Source organism: Drosophila serrata, unplaced genomic scaffold (genome assembly GCF_035046125.1).
Source record: "Drosophila serrata isolate PLE 108 unplaced genomic scaffold, ASM3504612v1 contig_275, whole genome shotgun sequence".
NCBI lineage: Eukaryota > Metazoa > Arthropoda > Insecta > Diptera > Drosophilidae > Drosophila > Drosophila serrata.
In genome coordinates, this window is record NW_028257173.1 from 873,486 (window position 1) to 886,025 (window position 12,540).

The 12,540-nt window shown below is 34.1% G+C and overlaps 1 protein-coding gene across 22 annotated transcripts in view; it reads left to right on the forward strand.

Moving 5' to 3' along the window:
• sky (GTPase-activating protein skywalker) overlaps positions 1-12,540 on the forward strand; it is a 49,325-nt gene that overhangs the window by 10,062 nt on the left and 26,723 nt on the right. For all 22 annotated transcript variants that reach the window (XM_086834948.1, XM_086834931.1, XM_086834943.1 and 19 more), the window contains one exon: positions 8,996-9,548. In XM_086834948.1, coding sequence (XP_086691074.1) covers positions 9,398-9,548 — 151 coding nt within the window. In that variant the 5' untranslated portion in view covers positions 8,996-9,397. The remainder of the gene's footprint in view (positions 1-8,995; positions 9,549-12,540) is intronic.

The window sequence follows — 12,540 nt, forward strand, 5'->3', positions numbered from 1 at the left end:
GTTTTAGGGACCATTAGGAGGCGACATATGGAGAGGGATGTTCATATACATTAAATTGTCCATGTAATTAGCCATAATTCCGAGTGCAACGACTACTGAGAGGCTGTGTGTGATGTCTTCATAAAAGTTTCATTGACCAGACACCCGAAATGCGAACATTACCTAATGATGGCCATATAGAAAGCAGTTTACATGCATATTAAGTGTCGAATAGTGGCAAATTAGCCACAAAAAGCCTTAGCTTTAGCGATATATATATCTATATAATTTAACGAAATAATGCCATATGGTGGGGATCGAATGCTCTGAGTGTTGTGTAATTATTTTGGGTTTTATGGATATTTGAGCGGGCCAACGTGTCGTATGAGTAATATCTCAACATCATACGCCGTGTTGTCCAAACATTAGAATGGAAAAAAATGGTAGAGTCAAAGCCAAGTATGGCAATCATATGGCACCACCTATAATGTAAACACTTGTGGTAGTTCTCCGTATGATTCACGTGGCTCCATTTCACCAGGCCATAACATTCTCGACATATTGGGGGGGAGGAAAAAAATACTGCTTTGCCTACATTTTTCCTTTTGCCCATTTTCCTGCTGCATGCTCGCTTTTCTGGGCTGCATTGTGAACTTATTTTCTTTTTCTTTTTCTTTTTCCCTTTTTTTTTTGTGCCAGCCAAGCAAAAGAAAACTGGCCAAGCAAATATGTTGGAAATGCGCTCTTACATAACACACATTCGCTGTAAGTTTTTTTTGTGGCCCCTTTGGGGAGTTGCTTTTTGCGGTAGTATTGGGTGGCCAAAAAAAAAGAAGGAGGAACCAAGAGCCAAAGCTTTTGGTGCCTCCAAGTGGCTCCCAGTTACGATTCAGCCTTTGTTTGGCGACTCCAGGGACGATGCTGGGTTATGTGCGAGGTTTGCCTCAGTTGTAGTTGAAATTTCAAGTGATTTGGCAATATTTAATTGATTTAATAAAGATTTTTTGTAAAGCGACTTTCAGATTTATTTAGAAACTTCCTTAAACAGTCTTTTACATATGGATAATATTGTTAAAAATGTATAATTTCCATTAAAATTGTTGACACATACTTTTTAAAAGGTTCTTATATCATATTAACCCTAATAATTAAATTAACTAAAATAAAATAAAGATTTTTTATTAAGTGACTTTTAGATTTATTTAGAAAATTTCTTAATATTGTTAAAAGTATATAATTTCCACTGAAATTGCTGATCCATACCTTTGAAAAGGTTCTTATATCATATCAACACTAATAATAAATCAAGTCTTTAGTACAATGACATTTTTAAAGTGTTTTATGAAGGCTCCTTCCAACTATTTAATATTTAAAGCCTTGTATCTTTAAGGCTATTAATTTCAACTTTATTTGCTTTCATGTCTATATATGTTTCTATCTTATCTCAATCATCTTTCAACTCATCTCTTACCCTATATAATATATATATATCCCCCATTCCGTGTGACTTTTCAAGTAACTCTCGGACACTCGCCACAAAAGCTGATGTCGTATCTCTTAGATTTTTTTTTGTGTTTTCCTGGCATTTGTCGGCAGTGGCTTTTCCTTGTGTCTAGGCCAAGTCAAGTTGGTTTTGTTTTTTTTTTGCAGTTCAGGCTCATATTCAGTTTCAGATTCAGATCCAGAGGCCTGGCCAAATGCCCATATATATACATATATATAAGTAACATAGCCCAGGGCCCGTTTCACGTGATTTTTCTTACACATATCTCTGGCGTTTTGTGCTCATGTGCAATGATTATGAAATAAAATGCAGCCACAGCCACAGCTACCGTTGCAGTTGCAGTTGCTGCTGGTGCAGCACTTTTTTTTATCTCGGGTTCAGTGACCCTCCAGTGAGCTCGATTGTTGTGCTTGTTTGTGGCAAGTGCACTGTACAGGTTTTCCTTTGTTGCCAAAATAATACAAAAAAAAAAACAAAAACTAGAGAGATAAAGCGAAAAAATCAGCAAAGAGAGAGAGAGACCCATAAAACCTTGCGTGTATGGCATTTTCCAGCCGTCACGATGTCTGCCGCCAAAAAAGGGGGGAACCAAAAAATACAAAAAATAAGAAAAAATAATAATAATAAAAATATATGTACAGAAAGGCATTCAAGAGGCGGCAAGGAGAGATACTGAAATCAGGTCAACAGCTCGGGGCCCCGTTTTAATTGTTCGTGCTGTCTGACAAATTTCAGTTTCAGTTTCAGTGGCTGTCCTTGCGGCAAGTTGAAGTTGATTTCCTTGCCAATCCATCCGCTCTTGGCCTGGGTTGGCCTCCTCCTTCTCCTCCTCGTCTGTCCTCCATGTCCTTTGCTTGCCCTCTGCTCTTCTCCGACCCCTAAATAAGCTTAAATTGATTCGATTACACTGGGGAAAATAAAGGGGTAGCAAAGTAACATCTAAAATATGTTTTTAAAACTTAGTTTTATAGATAATTATGTATCATAATCTTATAAAATGTAATTGTTTTTAAGTTGTATTATAGTTTACTTAGAAATTTTTCCAGAAAATATTATATTTTCACAAAATCCCTTGCTTCAATTCTGATATTAAATAATACATATTTTCTTTAGATATATTTTGATGCCTTTTGGCTTGTCACAGCTTTGGAAATTGCTCAATTTTGCATCGCAGATGAAACGACTTTTTAATTGGTTTACTTTTTCGATTACTTTAGTTTATTGAATTTATTGTTGCTTAAAATTGGTTTTACAAGTTTAAAATATTTTAATATTTCTATAAGGATTAGATTAAAAGTCTGTTATAACTAAATTGAAGAGTCCTGGTTTCTCTATTGTCCTGGTTGCCTGCCTTCCTTACCGTTTGCTCATGCGTGCGTTTCATTCATTCATTCATTGATTTCCAGCTCTAGGACCTCCTCTCTCTCTCTCCTTGCTGGGGCTTTTCCCCAGGACTCCAGGACTCTATTTAGCTCTCTCTCCCACTCTCTCCTCTCTCTCTTTGTGCTCCCAATCCTGTTCCGTTTGCTCATTCCCTGGGTTTTGGGTACACACCCTGTTTGAGTCGGCACTACGCAATTTTATCCTTGTTGTTATTTTTTGGTCTGCTGCTGACGCAAAGTGTCCTGTCACACCCACACACACACACAAAAAAAAGCTAAATAAATACACCAATACGTAGATAGATTTACATGTACAACACACACCCCCACAATGAGCTTTGTGTTGTCCTACATTTTCTGTACTTTAAGGACTTGTTTGAACCAAGCATAATTTCAATTCCCTTTCTAGACTCTTCTCTTTTTTGTTCTTTAAGTATTAAGGGTATTACGATTTATTGATGTAATAGAAGTTTTGAACATATATAATAAATATGTTTATTTATTAATTTAAAACATTTTTAAAGGAAAGAAAGAAAATAATATTAATTCTTATAATATTATAATTAAAACCAAGAGAATCCCAAATTCGACTGAGTTATCTAGCTTTTCAGCTAAAATTGACACAGTTTTCATTGGTAGGAAATGGGTTTTGAAAGGACTTTTGGGGTGGCGCAAGGCGAAAAGTAGGATCTGGCCTAAGTCAATGCACTTTCAAGGCACTTTCCGAGGATTTTTCATGTGGAATGCTGACAGCTGCTTGGCCTAGTTAGAAAGCGTTTTCGCATGGCTTCGAAGGGTTCCTCAGGTATGGCTTAAATGTCGTCCTGTGCCAAAACCACCTCTCTCTCATATCGTATGCAAATTCCTTTCAAGTGGGTGAGGTCCCTTGGCGGGTTTTCCTTCCCTCTCGCATATTTTTGGGCCCCCCAAACACAGTCGACCTAGTTATTTTCAAAGCTGTCATTTATTTAGACGCTAATTAATTTGAGAATAAATGGAACTTTGATAACTATTTCTAGTTAGGCAGGGGAAAATAATTAAGGCTTACCTTGGAGAGTATAATAGAAATGTTAAATGTTGGAACTAATTGGAGAAAATAGTATAAAATAGTACAAAGTATTACAGAAATGTTAAAAAGTTGACATGAAACTTGATATTAGAAATTTTATATTCGGTTCTATGAAAATGATTATTAATCTCCCAATTTTGATATTATAAATATCTTATTTTATTGTACATACCTTTAATTATATAAAAAGTTAGTGAGACATTTAGTCAAACCTTTTTGCAAGCCAGTAAATATTTTCTATTTTTGTTATGATTTCAATGTCAAATATATCATAATATTTTTCTGTATAACATTTAATCTCCCTCTAATTAAGCCGTAGAAGTGTGAAAAAGGACTTAAATCCACTTATGGTTTAATTAACTTAATTATTTTCATTATCTTTTCCGCCTCCTCTTTCAAGGAGTTTCTATTGTTAACCACTTTATTTTCTAACAATCTAACAAGGTTTCTCGGTCGCTTATCAAGCAGGGATTAACTTTTGTTTTCCTCTTTCTTGTCAGAATGAACAGAAAACACGAACTAAAACATTTACACAGCTAGCTTGAAGCTAATAACTTTTGGTGAACTTTGGCGTAGTGGAAAATTACTTGGAAACCTCAAAAGTTTTTCCCTCTTCGCTAACTGACGCAAATTGCACCGAGAATAAACGTGTCGAGAGTCGGATTGAATTGGATCGAATTGAGTCCCGATTTGACCCCTACAATAGTTGCACTTGCGTCACCAAATAACCCATCACCCACGTAATAGTTTCGGCATTACATAGGGTCTCTCTTAACCCATGGTCCCCAGTGATTAGCACTTAAAAAGCTAACCAACTGACTTAAGTAAATTCTTGGGTAATTTTGGGTATTTTTCTTGACTATTTTTGGACTCTAATTGAGTTGTTTTGGTTTCACTTTTTTGGCTGACAATTGCCAGCGGCTAATGTCGTGTTTAATTTGGGAAATTAGTTAATGGAATGAGGAATATAATAGAGTGCAATGTATTACAAGATTTTAACTATCTAATTTATGAGTTAAAAAATCGTTTCTTACTTGATCATTATTGAGGAAAGAAGTTCGATTTTTCGATTTGAAAATGTTTTAGTACCTTTTTAAGTATTTAATGTTTTCATTTAACTTATGCCACACACTGTAGCTATAAAAACTTGTTAATTTTTCGGCTTATTTTGACCTCCGGCCTGTCAATATTTTTTTTTTGTGCAATTTTCCTTCGATTTTTCCAGCCAGCTTCTTTTGGGTTGACATTTCGCGACACTGGACATGACATCTTGTTGGCTCATTAGCATAAACGTTTTAATTAGCTGTTTGTTTGGTCCCCGAGAACGTTAATCGATTCGATGCTGTGCTAAAACATTATGTTTTCTTTGGGCCTAAGCCAAGTTTAGTTGTAGTCATTGTAAACTGTCCAATTGAATTCAATTGAGTGGCGTTCTGTTTGATTTCATTAGCGCAAATTGGATGCATTAGAACATTTAGATAACGTTCTCTCAAGTCCGGAGGCAGTGAAACTTGCAAAAAAACAAACAAGTAAGCAAACGAACAACTCGAATGCAGTGTAAACGATTGTTAATAACTTTATATACATGTCTGAACGATACCTCCTCCTCTGCTGACGACGTAACCTGAGGCACCTTGAAATAAACTAGACGTAGCATAATATTGACATACATATGAAAATTGCACATTACCAATATTGCAACGAAACGCAGTGAATCGCCACAACCTGAGCCGAGTTGAGTTGAAATGAGTTAAGTAAAGTAAAGTTGACTTGACTGGAGTGAAGTGAAGTGATATGAAATGGAATTGTTTGGCCAATTAACTTGGCTTTAAGTGCGACCGATATTTGTTCTGAGGGGGGAAAGGGGTGGTGCTGAAAGAGGCTATTCAAGTAGGTGGAAATTATTCAAGGAAAAAGTGCTTTTCAATAAATAATAATGTGGATTAATTTGAGGAACATTGATTGGTCTGCTTTGACCTGAAATGGTATGGGTTAATGGGGGTGTTTCTATGGGGTTTTGAGTTAGAAGATTATTTTTTATATGCAGTAATATAATTATAACAAGAATGGAAGCTAACTTTGGCATGCCGAAGTTTGTCTACCCTTGCAAATTGAAATTCGATTACTTGGAATTAGTACAATATAAATTATATATATTTATGTTAAAAAACAATAAAGTAATGCCTGCTTTCATTTCATTCACCTATTCAATTTATATTTACAGCTTTACATTCTCCGTTTTTTCATTTTCCTCTGTTTTTAACGAATATTTCCATGACAGCTATATGATATAGTAGTCCGATTTCCATAAAATTTTACATAAAAATCTAGATTAATATGTAATGGCTATAGATCAAATTTGATGAAAATCTGTTATAAACTGGGAAAGTTGTTGTTCTTTTTCTTAAAATTTTCCGATCGTTCCTATGGCAGCTATATATATGTATATATATAGTCAACCGATTCGCCATGCTCCGACTTATGTACTTGTAAAATTATAGAGAAGAATAACTCCATAGTTTCATTGAAATAGCTTAAATTTTTTTCAATACAAATTTGTCACATTTGTGCATATGATTCCCAACTTGTTCTAACATCCCCGGAACGAAGTGACTGCTGCCGACCAAGTCTCAGAAATGTGTTGTGTTACAAAAGTTGCAAGTCATTCTTTATTAGTGTTCATAGTTAGTAACTGATCATACATACTTACTGGTCATAAATACTTAGTGATCATAGTTACTTAATTTTCATTGATAATAAATGATCATAGTTACTTACTGGTCATAGATACTTACTGTTCAGAGTTAATTACTGATCATAGTTAATTACTGGTCATCGATACTTACTGTTCAGAGTTACTTAATGATCATAGATACTTGCTGTTCATAGTTAATCATCAGTACATATGATTCCCAACTTGTTCTAACATCCCCGGAACGAAGTGACTGCTGCCGACCAAGTCTCAGAAATGTGTTGTGTTACAAAAGTTGCAAGTCATTTTTTATTAGTGTTCATAGTTAGTAACTGATCATACATACTTACTGGTCATAAATACTTACTGATCATAGTTACTTAATTTTCATTGATAATAAATGATCATAGTGACTTACTGGTCATAGATACTTACTGTTCAGAGTTAATTACTGATCATAGTTAATTACTGGTCATCGATACTTACTGTTCATAGTTAATCATCATAACATATGATTCTCAACTGGTTTTAACATCCCCGGAACGAAGTGACTTCTGCCGGCCAAGTCCCAGACATGTGTTGTGTTACAAAAGTTGCAAGTCATTGTTTATTAGTGTTCATAGTTAGTAACTGATCATACATACTTACTTATCATAGTTGCTCACTGCTCATAGTTACTTACTGATCATAGTAACTTACGGTTAAAAGATACTTGCTGATCCTCTACATTTAACAACCGTTTCTCTGACAAATGTAAAGTATTTCTATTTTACGCTTACACTTAATACATAAGTTGATAGTGCCTTCTTTTGATCCCGAATTTCCTTAATTTTATTTTTATTTATTCTCATCTTTCTGTTTTCAGTTAATAACCACACATTCCTTTATTAATTATAAATCACTTTAGTCAAAAACTTGTCTTATCTAGTGTTGGCCAAACACAGTTTGCTTTGAAAGTGCCATAGATACAACTTGTCTGGGCCACAAATCCGATTGACGGCACCTGTTCTCCTCCTCCCCCTTCTCCTCCTCCTCATCTCACTCTCTCTGTATCTTTGGCCAGGTAAAAAGTCCGACACCTTCTATCGGACAGCCAATCAAGCAAACGCAGCGATCTATCAGACCTGTCCGTCTCTCATTCCGACCCTCCTCTTTAAGGCCCCCTTTAAAGCCTCCTGAAATGTGGTTCTAGCTGCAGTTGACAGGCTGAAATCATTAAGATTGTCAAAAGGAAAATGTGAAATAAAAACACAAGTAAAAATAATAGAAGTGTCTGCCGGTTGTTTCTGCTTTGTTTGGGTTTACGATGCGTGCCCGGAATATATTTTGGAAAATTTGCAATTCAATTTAGTTTATTTTTTTTTATTTAGTAGTCTCTCTGTTTCTTCTGTCAACTTTGAAGCTCCATTTGGCATGCGAATTGTGACGAAAACAGAACAAAATATGTGAGTAATTCTTGTTGGAAGGGGAAAATGTAGGAAAGAAAAACCACTTTAGATAAATAGCAGGTTTGTCAGAAAGCGTGAATAAGGGAGTGTTTGGTGTAGAGCGAGGAATAAAGAATTTGAATATTAAGTATACGCCGCGTGTGGCTAAGCTTGATTAGGCTAAATGAGTTACTTGGCTTAAGGTGATTATAAAGAATGGAAGAATGGTCTTTTAAGGTAGAAGGAATTAATTAATTTGTCTTGCTAGTTTCTACATTTTACTTTTTTTTAAGGGCTTATACACTTCATTAAAATTACATTCTAACCACTCAAACCCCCTTTCTTTAAGAAATCAACTCTGGTTTGGCATTTAAATGATTGTTAAATATTTCTATTTGATTTATTTCAACGAAAAAACTTTTTATGAACTTTTAAATAAATTGTTTATCCACTTTTTTGTATATTATAAGTGCGATTGTTTATGGCCGAGTGAAATATTTGCGCCGGTTTATTATTTTTCGATTTCTGTTTGGTTTAATTAGAAATCAAACCGGCTGCTGTTGTTGGTAATCACAAATACCCTCAAAAATACGTTGCCAAATCACAGACCTATATATGCGTGCGATTTTATATATATACAAATATATATATTATAAATCTGTCCAGGTTTTTATAGCTGGGCCGCAATTTAATGAACGAACCAAGTATTTTTTTTATGGGGCAATGGCGCCTTTGGCATTATCTACAAAACAATTTTGAATGGGTCATGTCATTGAACTGATTTGGATACGGATTCAAAGGATTGCTTTCCATATGCCTAATGCTTTAGCTGCTATCTTGATTGATTGACTCGCTGCCGAGTTGTTTGTTTGTTCCTGTTGAAAACAATTCAAAATAATAATAAACAAACTTACTTACCCTCCGGTTTTTATCTCATTGCAGACTTGAAAGAGCCGCCATATTCCTCGATTTGATTTGATCACACAGCTATGCCCTTGCAGTGTTCGTGCTAAATCGTTTACTATAATGAATTCCGCGCGGCATCATCGTATTGGAGTGTTTCTGTCTCCATAAGTTGGCCAACCAGCCACGAGGTCACACTAAATCTAAACAATAAGATAACCAAGAAAACGCAATTTGAACAAGGCTCGCAAATTGAATCCCACACAACGGAAACGGAAGGCAACGCTCTGCAAAATAAAAGTCATCTAGTCAAACGGAAACATCGAAGGAAACGCATCATCATCAACACAACAGCTGCCCCAAAATCCGAACCTAAACCCAGATCAAAACTTGACAACCGGAAAGGGATCCCAAGGAGTGACCGCAAAGCTGGCTAAGAAGATGCCATACCATCGTGGAGGAGATGCCTCCTCGCAGGCCGACAAGTTGAGCGGCATCGTGGAGGAGAGTGACCTCTATGAGGGATTTGCTCCACACGTGGAGACATCGGGAATCAAGACCCTTGACTTTTACAATCTACCAAAGCCCACTGGTGAGCGCATAATTTATTTATACTATTAGATTTATGGGAGGTAAAATAATGTTAAATATTTAAGGAGTTTAATATTAGCTATTAAGACAGGTGTGTTAAGGTTATTTTTTAAGGAAAATGAGTAAGCTGAATGAATGGTTTATTATGAGGAATGGTTAGTTTAAGTTCTGTTAAATAGTTTTATTGATTTGTGAGTCATTTATTTGTTAGAAAAAGTCATTCCTGATTATAGGTCAAGTCTACTGATTTAATCCTCATAAAACAAGATGTGATTATTATGCCAAAACAAACTTATGAGTATATATTTTAATATTCCGTAGTTGGGAATTTTATATGCAACCTCAGAATCTTATAACGGATTAATATATATTCATTCTGTATTATTCTCTACATAATATTTAAACTCTATAAACCCGTTGAAAAGGTGTTTAAAATTCCTTATTATCCTCTCCAAGTTCTTTTCTTATTCTGTTTATAATTTTTCTGTGAAATATATAAATCAGAATTGAAACAAATAAACAAAATAAATTTCAACAAGTAGAGAATCTCATAAATATACTGTAAAAAAGCAAATACCTGCAAACAAGAGTAATTAAAATGAAATGATCAGCAGGAGTAAGTTGGATCGAAAAATAAAAAAGTGAAATCTCTTTTGCGTTAATGAGTTTTCACGTGAAAGATCAGATGATCATAGCAAATGCTTCATTCATTGTGTGGGAAATTTTAATTTATGCATTATTTGTTTGCTTTTTATTTTTGTATGTATTTCGTTTCGTACAAAATACATTAATCAATGGAACAGTCCGAAAAACGGTCGAGTACCAAAAGTAAACACTAAAATAAATTAATTATAGGTATTTTGAAAATAATCAAGGCGTTACGCCTTGCCATTCTGACCCCCGTCTGTGCAAAAACAAGCTTCTAGTATATTTCTCACTGGATATATTGTTCTGTGACTGCTGTATATATAATATATATACATTTTGTTGGGCTATTACTGCACGCAACCGTGAAATGAAATAAAATAAAAATATTTGTATTTATTTAAGAAAAACCCCGACAGCAACTGCCTGTCAAATTAATGCAACGGCAAAGTGTAAACATTGCCACAGCAGCAAAATTTTTCGTATTTAAATTCGATTTGGACACGCAAATGCAATGGTTAAAAAAAGCTGATATTGATTTTCTGTTGTTATCACACATTTTTTTATGCTAAAAAATATATATGTGTGTTTTACTTGATTTTACACCCGTTTAATGCTGTAATATGTGATTTTATCGAGTGTGCCACTTCTCTTTATGTATTGTTTGTATATTTTTTCGGTTCATTCGAAAATGGAACTCTTTATTATTTTGTTTATTTACATTAAAAGTGCAAATTGCAATTTACATACGAGTTTTACAACGTATTTTCCATTAATTTTCGGTGAGCATTTACAGAATTTCCATTTCGGGGAACTTAAATTGCGCCTTAGTAAAGGAGTACATATAATGAAAATTAGAGAAAAACCAGAAAAATATACCCTTGTAGCTTGAAATTCAATTAAAGGAATGAATCGGAAATTTATCATAGCTAACCTTAAAATATTGGGATTTGAATTTATATTTATAGATATATTTATATTTACATGACAATTTATATGACAATTTGTTTCACAAATCACAGGTTTAAAAAATGCATAACTAAGCCAAAAAAGCTTTAATTTTAATTGAGAAAACTTTCCCATTTTAGTTTTTAGTAGGTTTATAAATCTGCATACAAGAAATACAAAACTTAAGAAATGCATTTTTTGTCAATTTTTTGACAACTTTTTACGATGTGACCCCTTATAAAATATTGAAAAAAATTTCGAGTAATTGTTTTCAATCCGACACGTCTAGATCAACGCAGTTTTTAATGCTGATCAAGAATACAAATGATTTATAGGGTCGAAAATTACTCCTTCGCTGGGTTTTAAGCTTCTAAATGAAATTATGATACCCTGCAAAAGTATATAAATATAGAAGCAAATCTAATCCAGATTTCTTGGCTAAAAAAACCTCTGCCAATTTTAAATTGCGTCTTATGATTGGAATAAATTGGCTGTGCAAATGGCCAAATGGCAAATTCGATTTATTTCAATGTGGCATTAAAAGCAATTGCATTCTATAGCATTTCATTATTGATTTGGAGCCGCCAGAGGTACGGTATAATTTTTCCCAAATCGATTATACAAAGTGTGATAATTTTAATGCATTTTTACTTTGATATATCCAACTTTACTAGCCGCTCTCGCTGTCTGTCAGAATGCCAAAAGCCGAAAGCCACTAAATGTTATTTCGATTCCAAAAGGCAATCGGGGAAATGCAATTCAATCGAAACATTAGTGCATCAACACCCACACACTGATGACATTGGCCTTGATTTTGATTTACAAAATAATGAGTCTTGTGGGGGAAAATCCATTAAATGCATTTGGATAAAACCCATGTCTATATATAGGAGTCATCTCTTGAATCTTTTCGGGTTTTCCCCTCGCAAAAAAATATATAGTTTCAATATTATACTATATTCCATTTATAAGTACTGAATATTCCTTTAACATTATGAATTTAGAGTATAAAATTCTTCTGGTGTTGTGGAAACACACAAACAAATAAAAACATTCACGTTTTTATGGCACTTGGCTAGCGGCCAATTAAATTGTTTAAAAATAAATGCAATTTTTTCATCACTCTCTCGTGCTTGTGGCTATTTCGCCATGATTTTATTTTATATATTTTTTTCGTGTGTAATATTTTGCGTTTTGATAAAAGTTATTTGATTTGAATCAGCTGCTGATCATGTGATTAAATTTTATGAAAATTTATGATGAACATTTTCGATGTTTCTTAAATTTTTATGGTGGAATTTAACATTATGTTTTCAACTCTAGAACGTATCATTTAAGGGGAATAATAAACCAAATTCTATATAAATACTACAAGTCAGTAAATAATGTACTATGTATTA